Below are 12,564 nucleotides of genomic sequence, written 5' to 3'. Positions count from 1 at the left end.
CCTCAAATCCTCACGATGGAAAACATCACCTTCCACAAAACCAGGGGTCTGCTGACCTGAGGGTTTCACAGTGGGTTTTAAGAGTCTGTGGGTGTCAATGCAGTGCCCATAGACAACAGAGGCAGCTCTCCCACAGGCCTTCTCCTGTTGGGAAGGACACCCCAGGAATTCTACCTGTCTGAGTCACAGACGGAAGTCCTGTGACTCAGCCACCTCCTTACCTTGCAGCATGGCAGAGGTGGTGTAGTAGTTAAACGGGACCTTCTTCACCACATAGGCATCCGTGTCCAGTGAGGACAGCTTGTCCCCCACCAGCACAGACTTGCCTGTGCCGGCATTGCCCACCAGCATCACCGGGCGCCGGCGCTCCAGGAGCCGGTCCATGAAGTACCGCACACGGACTGTCTCAGTGGTGGGCACCAGGCAAGCCTGAGAGGGGCAGAATGAGCAGATGAGCACCCCCATCCACAAGCCCACGGCCACATTCTGGGGAGAAGCCCAATTAGGGGAGCCAGGAATGAGGGAGGCAGCCCCAGTTTCCAGACTGCAGCAGGAAGAGAGCTGTTAAAGTCAAATGGTACAGAGGGAACCTCGGGAGCTCGCTGCCGGAGCAGCACCTGCATCTCCCCGCAAACACACGTTTTCCTAAAATGGGAACAATTTCTAGCAGCCAGCTCCTCACTGTGGCACTTATAAAACAAAAGTAAAGCAGAGCTGGCAAACACAATTCGCTACCTGCAGGACGGCTCATTTTGTGTCCAGATCACAAAACCAGATCTATTTTCAGCCACGCAGAACGATGACATGGTGTCTCAGGGGCTTTGTCACTACATTGTCTCACATCCTGCTTCTCTCTGAAGGACAAATTCCCCCCATCCTGCATCCTGGGCACACCAGCTCCAGGGTCACTGGGTGGCTTTGCGCCTGCCCCTCACGCACATCACTCATATTTGGAAGATGGATGGAGGATGTATCTTCACATGTAGAAAAAGCTGGGTAATTTGGTTGTACCTCATAAAGAAGCCATCCTTATTACGAAGTGCTTGAATGGGACTTCACTGAAATGCCCACATACTAAAACCCATGTACTCCTCCCAGACCAAATGCAGGTGAGGTTCACATACCTGTAATGGCATTTCTGGATCAAATTCAAACGGGGGAATAAGTTTAGACCAAGGCTCAAACTTCTTCGTTTCTGGCTCGATGTAAAAGTCAAAGACTGTGCCCTGAGAAGGAAACTTGATGGTCTTGAATTCTGCCACCCACCACTTGCTGAACTCCACTCTGTGGTCCACAAGCTGCAAGACAGTAAGTGGAGAAAATATGCTAATCTGGAGAAATTCACTAGTGCTGGAGAACGTTACCTATCCCAGGCCACCAGAGCAGGATTAGTCCTTAAACACATTCCATTCATAACGATTTTATCCCCTATTATTAAGCCTAATTTTTCATCTTCTTCATTCCTTCTCATCACTCCTATTTATTCCCCTAAATAATTCATCCTCAGTGTTGATCACTCTTGGTATGTCTGAGATTAGATAGATGGATCAATCTGAAAAAGAGAAATACGTGCCCGTGACTAAACAGACCCCTTGATTGATTCTGCTGCTTCTGACAGACAAGGACTCAACATCCATCTACATCTGTGGTCATGGGTAGCCAAAGCACGCATACTAAAGCCTTTCCTCATAAATCACACCCCTCTATTAATATTTAGGTTTTGTCTTCTGGCCTCTTTTCAGGCCACAATGTTTAGAAAAAGCTAGATTGGAGACACCAGTGTACCAAAGCACCAGAGAGAGAGCCTGCCCCTTTGTTTCTGTGCTGCTGCATCAGCGCTTCCTTGTCTGTCCCCATTGTATCTTCCCATCCATGGAGAATTTGGAGCACCTGATTATTTTTCAAGAGCTGGGGGGTCAGTTTTGCTCTCGATGCTGGGCCAGGACTTGCAAAATGTGCTTAGTCCCCTGCCCCAGGTCTCCTGTATGACACTGGGCCTGTCACTCAGCCTGAGCACCTTCCCATGCAGACAGTGGGGACTACAGACTCCTGCCTGGGGAGAAAGGGGTGGGAGAAAGAGGGGGAAAGTGCTGTTAGAAAGATGGCTGTGAAATACATAATGTGCTGTTCTAACAGTCCGTGGGGCATCTGCAGGTCTCACCTCCCCATAGCCATTCAATGTGCTTTGCCAAGCCACCAACACTTTGCCCATAGACTGCTCAGCCTCCAACAGGAAACGTGGATCAGAAGCTGAACTGAACCAAGTGGCCTCTATAGAGCCTCCTGAGCCACCAGCCACCAGGAGAGCAGAGGATTTGAGAAAGCACATTATTGGTACCCATGCTTTTGCAGTCCCGTGCTGTTCAGAGAAGCAGAATAACTGTTATCCTCCCTTCTGTTGCTCTGCCTCCTCGGTGCCAGCAGCAGAGCAGCCCGCAGTGGGGAGGGACGTGCAGCACTGCTAAAAGCTTTCTCACAAGGGTGCCTTTACCCCTACAGAGGCAAACTGCCTCCAGCTGCATTGTGAGGGGCTGCCCCCCCCCCAGCCAAGTAGTTCAGTGGAGCTGCTCCAGCCCCAGCTCTATTGCCAGAGCAGTGCTGAACTCAAGCTGCTTCTTTAATACAAAGCCCATATGGATTTCTGCTAATTTCAGAGGCTGGAAACGGCAAATCTATCATCTGGTTTTATCCAGGGGCCCCCACTCCCCACCAACAAGCACAGAGTAGCAGGAAGCCTTCCAGACTGTTTCTCCTGACATTTCGGCAGCAAAAGGTCAGCACGAAGGGCACCTTCAATGGAGAGCAATAAACAGATTTTATATTGGATCATTTTTCATCAGGCTTCCCCTCGCTCCGGCTGCCGCATCCTCACGCTCACACTCCTGACATTTACAGAGCATCACAAGCAGCAACACAGAGTCCAGCCTCCAAGACAAAGCTCCCAGAGAGATGCTGTGCCCCTGCAGCACAATCCCAGGCACATGTGTCCGTGCCATTCCTCCCCAGGGAGCCAGGCAGAGCCTGAGGTGCCAGGGATTTAGTGGTGGCCTTGGCAGTGCTGGGGAATGGTTGGATTTGATGATCTTAAAGGTCTTTTCCAACGTGGCTCTTCCTGTGACTCTGTGACTGACTCTGCGGTGGCTCAGGGAGCAGTGTTCAGTTGCTACACGAGCGTGCTCCAGCCAACTTGCTGAAGGAGCTGTGAGCTCCTACAATGAGACAGCAGCTTGTACTGCTGAAGCAAGCACAAGCAGTGCTCCCCAGGCTTCACTGTGTTGCCTTTATGTCACCCTGTGGTGATGCCACTAAGGCTGAGCATTTCCCAGCTGGCACAGAGGAAATGCAGGGTTAAGTCTTCCACAGGGACCAAGAAAACTTGTCTTACACTGGTCATTTAACAGCCATGAGGCAGGATGGCTGAGCTTGACCTTTGTTGTTGTCACTTCCCAAAACATCTGCTCCTTACCCTGAAGCACAGGTGGAGTCCAGCACATGCTACTGGTGCACTGAGGCACATGGGAAAACACAGACCCCAGTGAGCACTTGAGCAGCCCCTGAGAAGGGCAGTGCCTCCACCTGAGCTGGGAAAGGATCGCTGGTGTCAGGTCCATGGAGAGCCCCACACACTTCCAGACAACACAGAGCTTGACACAAGCCCACTAGAGAGCAGATACGGATCTCTGAGCCCTCAACAGCAGTGTCCTGTCACACAGCAGACCCACATGTCAGGATTACATGCTTTAAACCTGGGGACAAAGTATCCTCTGACCAGGAGATGCAACCACCCAACAGGTTCCCAGCAGGGACTGGGCAGAACATGTGAGCAGCTCCAGAAGATGCTAAGTGTATTTCAAAACCTGCAGACTTTGCAGCTACTCACACTGCCTTGTGCTACTTCCTGAAAACCTGGTACTCAAAACCTGGGTCTTCACATGCTTCATGTGCTCTTAGACAGCTCTGACCCTGCTTTTCCCAGGCAAGTCTGGAGAATACCCTTCCCAAGGTCGCTGCTGTTCACATGCTACAGCTCCCACCAAGCGGCTGTGTTTCAGCCTGGCTGGAGATGTCTCTGCTCCTCCCTCCCATGTTTTAAGGACAAGGACCTGAAAGGGGGCTGAAAATGCTCAGTACCAACTGCTGACCTTGAGAAAACTGTCTTCTAACAACATTGCAATGCAAGAGATCACCACCACCATCCCCATCCCCAACCCCCTTGTTTAATGCAAGCTGGTGGATTCAGAGCCCGACAGCAGCAGCAAATCCACAGGACAGACACCCTGGGAAGCAGCATGGAGAGTACTGCCCTGTCTGACTCTGCATCTCAGACACGAGTGTAGTTTGAACATCAGGGACGCCACTAGTGAACCACAGCCTGATTAATCCTCCTGGCCCAAGATCTTGCTCTCTAGATTGCGCCCTGCAGCGCTACAGTCCTGGGTGTGGGCATCCATCCACCAAGAGCTTGACTGAGCCCAGGAGCTCACGTCACAGACTCCAAACAGCAGGCTGCCAGAGGGAACTCAAGCTGAGCACCTACAGCCACCAACCTCAACCTATGACAAAGCACTGACTGGTTTTGTGGTTCAACATCTACCTGCACAGTCAGAGGGACAGAAGGCTGCTCCATTGACAGATCCATCTGATAAGTCAGTTTTACTTTGATCCCATTATGCACATCCACAGGCCTCTATAAATTAACTGGGGCCACACAGATGATAACGGGGGTGGAGCACCTCCATACGAAGACAGGCTGAGAACACTGGGGCTGTTCAGCCTGGAGAAGAGAAGCTGCGTGGAGACCTCAGAGCAGCTTCCAGTGTCTGAAGGGGGCTACAAGGATGCTGGAGAGGGACTCTTCATTAGGGACTGTAGTGATAGGACACGGGGTGATGGGTTCAAACTGAAACAGGAAGAAGGAAGCAGTTCTTCCCTGTGAGGGTGCTGAGGCGCTGGCACAGTGCCCAGAGAAGCTGTGGCTGCCCCATCCCTGGCAGTGTTGAAGGCCAGGTTGGACACAGGGGCTTGGAGCAACCTGCTCTGGTGGAAGGTGTCCCTGCCGATGGTGGGGTGTTGGAACTGGATGATCTTAAGGACCTTTCCAGCCCAAACCAGCCTGGAATTCTATGATAATCAAACATCTCTCTGCCTTTATCACTTGACTCCTCAGCCCTTCTCCCCTGAGGTCTTTTACAAAAAGGAGCTGTTGCATTCAGGTTTCTAACCTATGGTCACCTACACGAGACCCCCAGGAAAACAGCACTATGTAAAAGGCTTGCATAAAATGCTGAAGTGGCATTTTCATTCTTACCTGGTCTTGAAACATTGATCCACCAAAAGCCCAGACAGCAGCAAAGACAAAGTAAAGTTCATAGAGCTCCTTGGGACAGTCGGGAGGTGTGTTCTCCTCTGTCAGGAGGCATTCCAGGAGGTAGCACAACATCTGAACCATACTCTGCTCAGGAATGGGAATAATCTTCTTAAACCTAAGGGATGGCAATGTCAGCATCACAGCTATTCAGAACCCAGGCAGGCAAGGCTGGAAATGCTTTTTCAAGGCACCTCACTTGTCAGCAGTGCGTGTCTTGCTCCCTGGTACAGCAGCAGAGAGAACAGCCCTCCCCTCCCGCAGACCCGCTGGCCCCGGCACGTACACAAGTAATAACAGTGATCAGAAGTTTGAACCATTTTAAAACTTTGATCCTCTTGAAAGAAGTAAAATGGAAGCTAAAGGCTGTGATTTCCTGCACGGACGAGCACTTCAAACGCGGTCAAATAGAGGAGTCATCAAATAAAACCTTTCATCTTGCCATTTTACATTCATTTAGGCTCACTTACAGAATTCCAAACTAATACTGCAGCAGCGCTCAAGTCCTCCATAAAGTAATGACAGCTATTGGAGAGGTGGCTTCTACAATTTCTGAATTAAGCAAGCTACCAAAACACCCTGCTCGGGGCTGCCTGCAGCTAATCCTGCGCCTGTCACGGGCTGACACAGCACTTAGCAAATGGAGTGGGAGATGTCTCATGGACTCTGCTGCCAACAGCTATAACCAGCTTGGTCACTCAGAGAGCAGCTCCTACTTCAAAAGCCCACTGCTATCACTAATGCAGCTGCTTCTGACACATTCCCACTGTGGCTGAAAACTCCCATGTTCAACAGCACCTCACATATGGAGACAGGCTGAGAAAGCTGGGGCTGTTCAGCCTGGAGAAGAGAAGCTGCATGGAGACCTCGGAGCAGCTTCCAGTGTCTGAAGTGGGCTACAAGGATGATGGAGAGGGACTTCATCAGGGAGTGGAGCAATGGGACAAGGGGGAATGGGTTAAAACTTAAACAGGGGAAGTTTAGGTTAGATATAAGGAAGAAATTCTTTATTGTGAAGGTGGTGAGGCACTGGAATGGGTTGCCCAAAGAAGCTGTGAATGCTCCAACCTCTGTGAAAATCCTGGCAGTGTTGAAGGCCAGGTCGGATGGAGGTGGGTGACATGGTTTAGTGTGAGGTGTCCCTGCATGTGGCAAGGGGGTTGGAACTGGATGATCTTAAGGTCCTTTCCAACCCTAACTATTCTATGATTCTATGGGGGTTTTTAAATTAAGGTATAACTATGAGAAGCAAGCAGAGGATAGCAGAAGATCCCTTACTTCAGTTTGTTGGGACTCTACTTTGGCCAGTCCTCCCCATAGTATAGGAGAGTTGTCTCACACAATGACAAGCAAGAACAACTTCCCTGTGGGCACAACTATGAAGCCAAATTAAGGTAAGGAGGCCCAGGGCCTGTTGTTTCTCTGCACTTAAACCAGTGATGCTCAGGGCTCTCAGGGGCAAGGAGGAAACCAGCCACCCATGCCATGTGCAGCACAGCACAGCTGTGTCCCCTTGCCCTTGCCAGCAGAGCTAGTCCTCAATGGTACCTTGTCCTGAGGGTGTCCAGGCAAGTTGGCAGGTACTTATCAAACAGAATGGTCAGGTTGGCTCTCTCAGACTGGATCTCCCTCCTGTCAATCCAGCTGCTCACTGGGGGACTCCAGCCCAGGTCTGATGGGTTGATGTACAAGATGCCTTTAGGCCCAGGGTAAGAGAGAACATACAGTAAGGACAGAGAAGCAACTCTTCCTTTTCTCCAGCAGAATTTCTCAGCTACTTTCACACTAATAAAAGCCCATCAAAAACACCTTGGTGTCCCAATACCTATCCCCCACACACACATTGGAAACATTAACAGTGAAGAGACCTAACTCAGGAAACCAGGACACCTTTCTTGACCCTGCCCCAAATACAGAACACAGTCTTGCCTTAGTGATGTTACTGCTCTGGGCCTCATATGTACAATTAGGGGACATCTTCATTCCCTTTCCTATACTTCATGTACTCCAGAATATCAGGAGCTTTTTCGGATACTGTCCCTCTCCTCATCCAGTCTATAAAGGGCTTTGCACAACAGGACCACTTCTGCAGCAACGCTGAAGCCATGGTCACCCATCAACAGTCAGAGCACTCTGGACAGATCTCCAAGATGACAGCTTCCCAGGGATCTGGGGTCAGGATCCTCAGCCTGTCTATGTGCTTCAAGAACCCACCCTGGGAACTTTCAAGAGGGACCAAGCTGGCCAACGAAAGACTGGTTAAAGGCACTGGGTCCTACTTAGTCCATGCAAAACCCCAGTGTGAAGCTCAGGCCAGGACTCACCAGCTCTGGACACAGTGGCTGGAGTGGCTGTGCGCAGGTGGCTGATCTCAAAGACCAGCCTCATCGTTGGGTTCAGAGGGATTCTCTCATTGCTTGCCAGGGTCAGCACCTGCACGTGGCAGACAGACAGACAGACAGTCAGACTAACTCCTCCCCCAGGAACAGGAATGAAAAGCATTCAGCATTTTATATTCAAAAGCTTGGCTGCTCAGCAGGTGGTTTCTAACAGACAGAACAATCCTTCTCTTCCATGACCCACAACACTCCCTCAGGGTGGGGAAGAAAGGTGTTGGATTATGACCCTGCTCTATTTTTAAAGGGCCTAAAGTTACAAGCAGGACATTTGTGGTTACTCATGAGCCTAACGCCCCAGGAAAGGGGAATTCCAATGAAAACATGCTTTGAGCTATTTCCTTCGTGTACCATTTTCTTTATGCACTATTGGTTGTTCTATCTGAAGAAACACAATCACATTATTTTAGGGGGTGTTATCACAGCATCTGCATTTCTCCCAGGCTGAATCACAACACACAATCAAGGAATATCCCCTCTTTGACTTATCTTCATTACCTTATTATCATCCATCACAGTATTAAGAGACTCAATCCACATCGGATCAATATCTCCATCTAGTACCATCCACTTGGGACCATCATGTGTGATGTTGGCCAGCTCTCGCATGATGGATGAAAACAGTCCTGGGAGTGGGACAGGAATATGCTGATGAACATTGAAGTTGCGACCTCTCCAACAGTGTTCTCTAGCAGATTACTAAAAATTATCCTAATTAATGTTTTCCTCTTAAGCATTCAAAGCTCTTTACATCTGTACCTATCTATTACTATCTCACAGTCTGGGTCTGGTCGGCATTATCAGTTACGATCACTGAAAACTACCACAGACCTATGTAACAGCTTCATTCTCACCGAGAATCATCAGGGATGATGAAAGTGAAGAACAGGTACTCAGAGGCAAAAGGAGGCATGAATTACACACTGCAGAGAAAACCACCTGAATATGCCTTGGAAATTTCTACGTGGTTTTCTGTGGCTGCAAGGATATCAGGGAAATCAAGATGCATTAAACGCTGGACCATGGCTTTAGAGAGATTGAGGGGAGAACAAGCACAAGATGACACTGAATGACAGAACAAACTGTCAGTAAAATCAAGGAGACAGAGAGGATACAGTGTCTCAAGGGGAGTAAATAATGAATGTTAAGAAGAGCAGGAAGGCTGGGAATAGAGCAGCAGCACTGCAGAGCAAATGCAAACTCCACGAAACTATCGCTCTCCTCTCCCTGTGAATACCTGGGGAGATGCTGCTCCTCATGACAAAACAACAGGCAAATGTTACAAAAAAAAAGCCTCTTTTGGTGAATTGTGACAAACACACCTTTTTTTTCTCTTCAGGACAAGCTATTTCTTTGGGAGCCAGGTCAGGAACAGCTACTGGAATTCTATGACTTAAGACCAAGCACAACAAATGCAGAACAGCTTATCTGAAACAGGTATCCCATTCAGAGAGGGGCCAAAAAAACCCCATCACATTTCACTGGCTCTGCCTTGATTCAGCTCCTGACACATAGGATACATGCCTTGGAAGCTGCTCCAGCATCATTAGTATCAGAAATAGCTGCTGGCTCAGAGCATCAATGGCTGCCTCAGAGCATCAATGGCTGCCTCATAATACACCACAGCAGCAACAGAAAACTGTGTGCATCCACACCACAGGGAGGTCTTGGGATTTAAAAGAAGGGCTGAGTTCTACAAAGAACACTTTCAGGATTCCCTTGTGGGACCTTTTACCACCTAACATGTATAACCCTTTCAACTGCTGATAACGAAAGGAGTGACAGGACGAAAGAGGAGGAAAAGAAGGGGCTGATCCAGGAGGGGACACATCACCTCCCGTTAGGCTGGGGTGATGATTGCCTTGCTGATTTTTGACAAGAAACAACCTATTCAGGAATGGTTCATGCAGAAAATATCTGCCTCGAGACCTCAGCCTGGAGCTCCATAAGCTCCCTTGAATGTTTTGGCTAGAAACCACTGGACAACTTGTAGGATATCCCTCCTGCTGCTCAGTCCCACCAGCAGCCCTGACCTGCAGCCACTGCGCAGAGCTCAGGCTCTATCCCCCACCTCCCTCTTGTCACTTTGATTTAGGGTCCCTAATTACAATTAAAAAGACATTAACCCTGGCACTGGAGCAAAGCAGGAGGTCAGGAGAGGTCTCCAGCAGGGGCCAGGGTTGGTGGGTGGCAGCTCATCTCCTGGCAGGCTTCTGGCCAAGAATGATTTATGGCAACATCTTCCCTTACCTCCCACACCTCCAAAGCAGCCGCACGCGGAAATCAAAGCTGCCTTTACCCATTAGTCACAAGTGAGCCTTTCCACTCCAGATTTTGTAACCTTTCAGCAGGTTTTTAATGCCCATCTGATTTTCCTCAGGAGCAATCAGGATCAACTGACTGGCAAATGCTGGTGTGCTAGATTGGGCAGCAACAGTTATGTGGAAAAACACCACTTCTGCAGGTGTGCTACCAGGTACAGAAACTTGGGGATGGCACGTTCTGGGGGACCCCAGTGCACACCACAGAGCAAAAGGGAACGTTCTTCCATCACCAGTGCAGCCAACCCCAAAAAACTGCTTGCCAGGAACTGGTAAGTGCTGATATTAATGGACACTGGTAAGTGCTGATAGTAATGGACACAATTATTATGGTGACAGGACAGAATCATCAAATCCCAGCCTGGTTTGTGTTGAAGGGACCTTAAGGCTCATCCAGTTCCAACCCCTGCCACAGGCAGGACACCTTCCACTAGAGCAGCTTGCTCCAAGCCCCTGTGTCCAACCTGGCCCTGAACACTGCCAGGGATGGGGCAGCCACAGCTTCTCTGGGCAACCTGTGCCAGCGCCTCAGCACCCTCACAGGGAAGAGCTTCTGCCTTATATGCAACCTAAATGTCCCCTTTGTTTGAACCCAAATAGAACAGGTTTATGCTATACTTCCCGTTTGATGAGGCTAAAACATCCTGTGTATCCTTTCAACAAACTCTCGCAAAGCTATGAGCGCCTGGGCCTCCGCTGCACACAAAGAACCAGTCATCCTGCTGCTGCTCAGGAAGGTCATGAAAACATCCTGTATCTACAGATTCCTTCACAAAACGCCATTTACCATCCTTCCATTCTCTGGTTGCTGGGTTAATGATTCCAAAGAGCTCGTCATTGGTGACTGCTTTGGGGTTGAGGTCTGTCCAGACAGGACGCCGCTTCATTAGCTGGTAAGTCTTGTGGAGGGATTTCATCACCTGAGACTTGCCCGTGCCTGCGTTACCCACCACGAAGACAGAGTGACGGACAGTCAGCAGCTCCTCCAGCTGCACCACCTGGGGAAGAACACCCCCAGGTTTAGACAGAGATGCTAAACTGAAGCTCAGATCTACGACATTGCTCCCACTGGGGCTCTTCTTTAGAAAGATGTGACCCACAGACAAAGGGATTTGACACTGGGTTTGGTCTCGTTACTCTATAATCACAGTGGGTGAAACCCTCCAGCACTATTCACATCTGATGGCCAACAGCTGATGAGGCTCTGCTTTCCAGGGGCCACACTTCCCTAAGCCTACAAGAGTTTGCCCCTTTGGATGCCTCCAGAGAGGGAGGCTCTACAACCCCCCTTGGCAGCCTGTTCCAGGGCTCTGCCACCCTCAATGGCAAGAAGTTCTTCCTCATGTTGAGGTGAAACTTGCTGTGCTTATGTGTTTATGGTCATTCCTCCTTGTCCTGTCGCCGGGCACCACTGAAGAGCCTGGCACCATCCTCCTGGCACCCACCTTTGTGATACTGATCTGCATTGATGAGATCCCCTCTCAGTCTGCTCTTCTCCGGACTAACCAGGCCCAGCTCCTGTAATCTCTCCTTGTAAGAGAGATGCTCCAGACCCCTGACCATCCCTGTGGCCTCTGCTGGACCCTCTCCAGTAGCTCCTTGTCTTTCCTTGTACTGAGGAGCCCAGAATCCACAGCCTCCATCAAGGTCTGCAGAGCCCTCTTTGGGAAAGCAAAGATGGTTGAGAAAACCCAAGTGATGGATGGTGATGTAGGCACAGCAGAAGATCACTCGGCCTTACTTTGAGTATGAAGTTGTCCTCAGCCTGCAGCCGGAGGTCCAGCACCGCCTGCCTCACCAACGACTCAAAGTTCAGGTCACGCTTCCGAGGTACATCCAGAGCAGGGAAAAGGTCCCCAATGAGCCCCATGAACACCGGCACATCATCAGTCACAATCTTGGGGATGTTGAAGTCACGAAGTGAGCGCATCAGAACCTGCTCTTCGGGTCGCCCTGGGTCACCTCGCTTGAGGGAGCCGGCGACAACCAGCACTGACTTGATCGCACGTAAGCCCCAGTCGTAGTGATCCTGAACAGGGGAAAAAGCAAAGAAGGAAAACAAAAGGAGGGATGAGTTTGTGCTTACAGAGTACAACTCTTCATATTTCTGCTCTCTTAAGACCCTCCAGAGCACAGCTCAACAGTTGACTGCTTTGTATGGGAGACCATGGCTTCCATCAAGACTTCTAAAACACAGCACAAAGCTTCTGTGACAAGCATCGTCCACCCAGCCTCACGCTGGAACAGCCAAGATCAGGTTTTTCACCTGGAGTCCTCTTTCAACTCTTCTCTGGACCCAGCTCTGAGTTATGCAAATGATGACAAGGGAAAATCTGATGAATTAGAGCTTTGCACTGGAAGTGACCCTACCTGACATGACAGGGAACTTGCTCACAGATAGAATGGACATCAGAAACTCCTTACAGACAAGAGAATCAATAGGAAGCAAGAGACTGGAAAGCAAAGGGTCACTGGATACTAC

General features: G+C 49.8%; 1 protein-coding gene across 1 annotated transcript in view; it reads right to left on the bottom strand.

Moving 5' to 3' along the window:
• DNAH9 (dynein axonemal heavy chain 9) overlaps positions 1-12,564 on the bottom strand; it is a 126,331-nt gene that overhangs the window by 112,530 nt on the left and 1,237 nt on the right. The window contains exons 3-10 of the mRNA XM_057423402.1: positions 11,824-12,111; positions 10,870-11,080; positions 8,260-8,387; positions 7,690-7,798; positions 6,914-7,061; positions 5,309-5,483; positions 1,125-1,298; positions 222-429 (exon numbers count right to left, since the gene is read on the bottom strand). Coding sequence (XP_057279385.1) covers positions 222-429; positions 1,125-1,298; positions 5,309-5,483; positions 6,914-7,061; positions 7,690-7,798; positions 8,260-8,387; positions 10,870-11,080; positions 11,824-12,111 — 1,441 coding nt within the window. The remainder of the gene's footprint in view (positions 1-221; positions 430-1,124; positions 1,299-5,308; positions 5,484-6,913; positions 7,062-7,689; positions 7,799-8,259; positions 8,388-10,869; positions 11,081-11,823; positions 12,112-12,564) is intronic.

Source organism: Pezoporus wallicus, unplaced genomic scaffold (assembly GCF_028554395.1).
Source record: "Pezoporus wallicus isolate ANWC-B61680 ecotype Strahan unplaced genomic scaffold, APGP_CSIRO_Pwel_v1 contig_8723, whole genome shotgun sequence".
In the NCBI taxonomy this organism is placed as follows: Eukaryota; Metazoa; Chordata; class Aves; order Psittaciformes; family Psittacidae; genus Pezoporus; species Pezoporus wallicus.
Note: the sequence above shows the minus strand (reverse complement) of the source record. Positions and strands in the feature narration are given on the sequence as shown.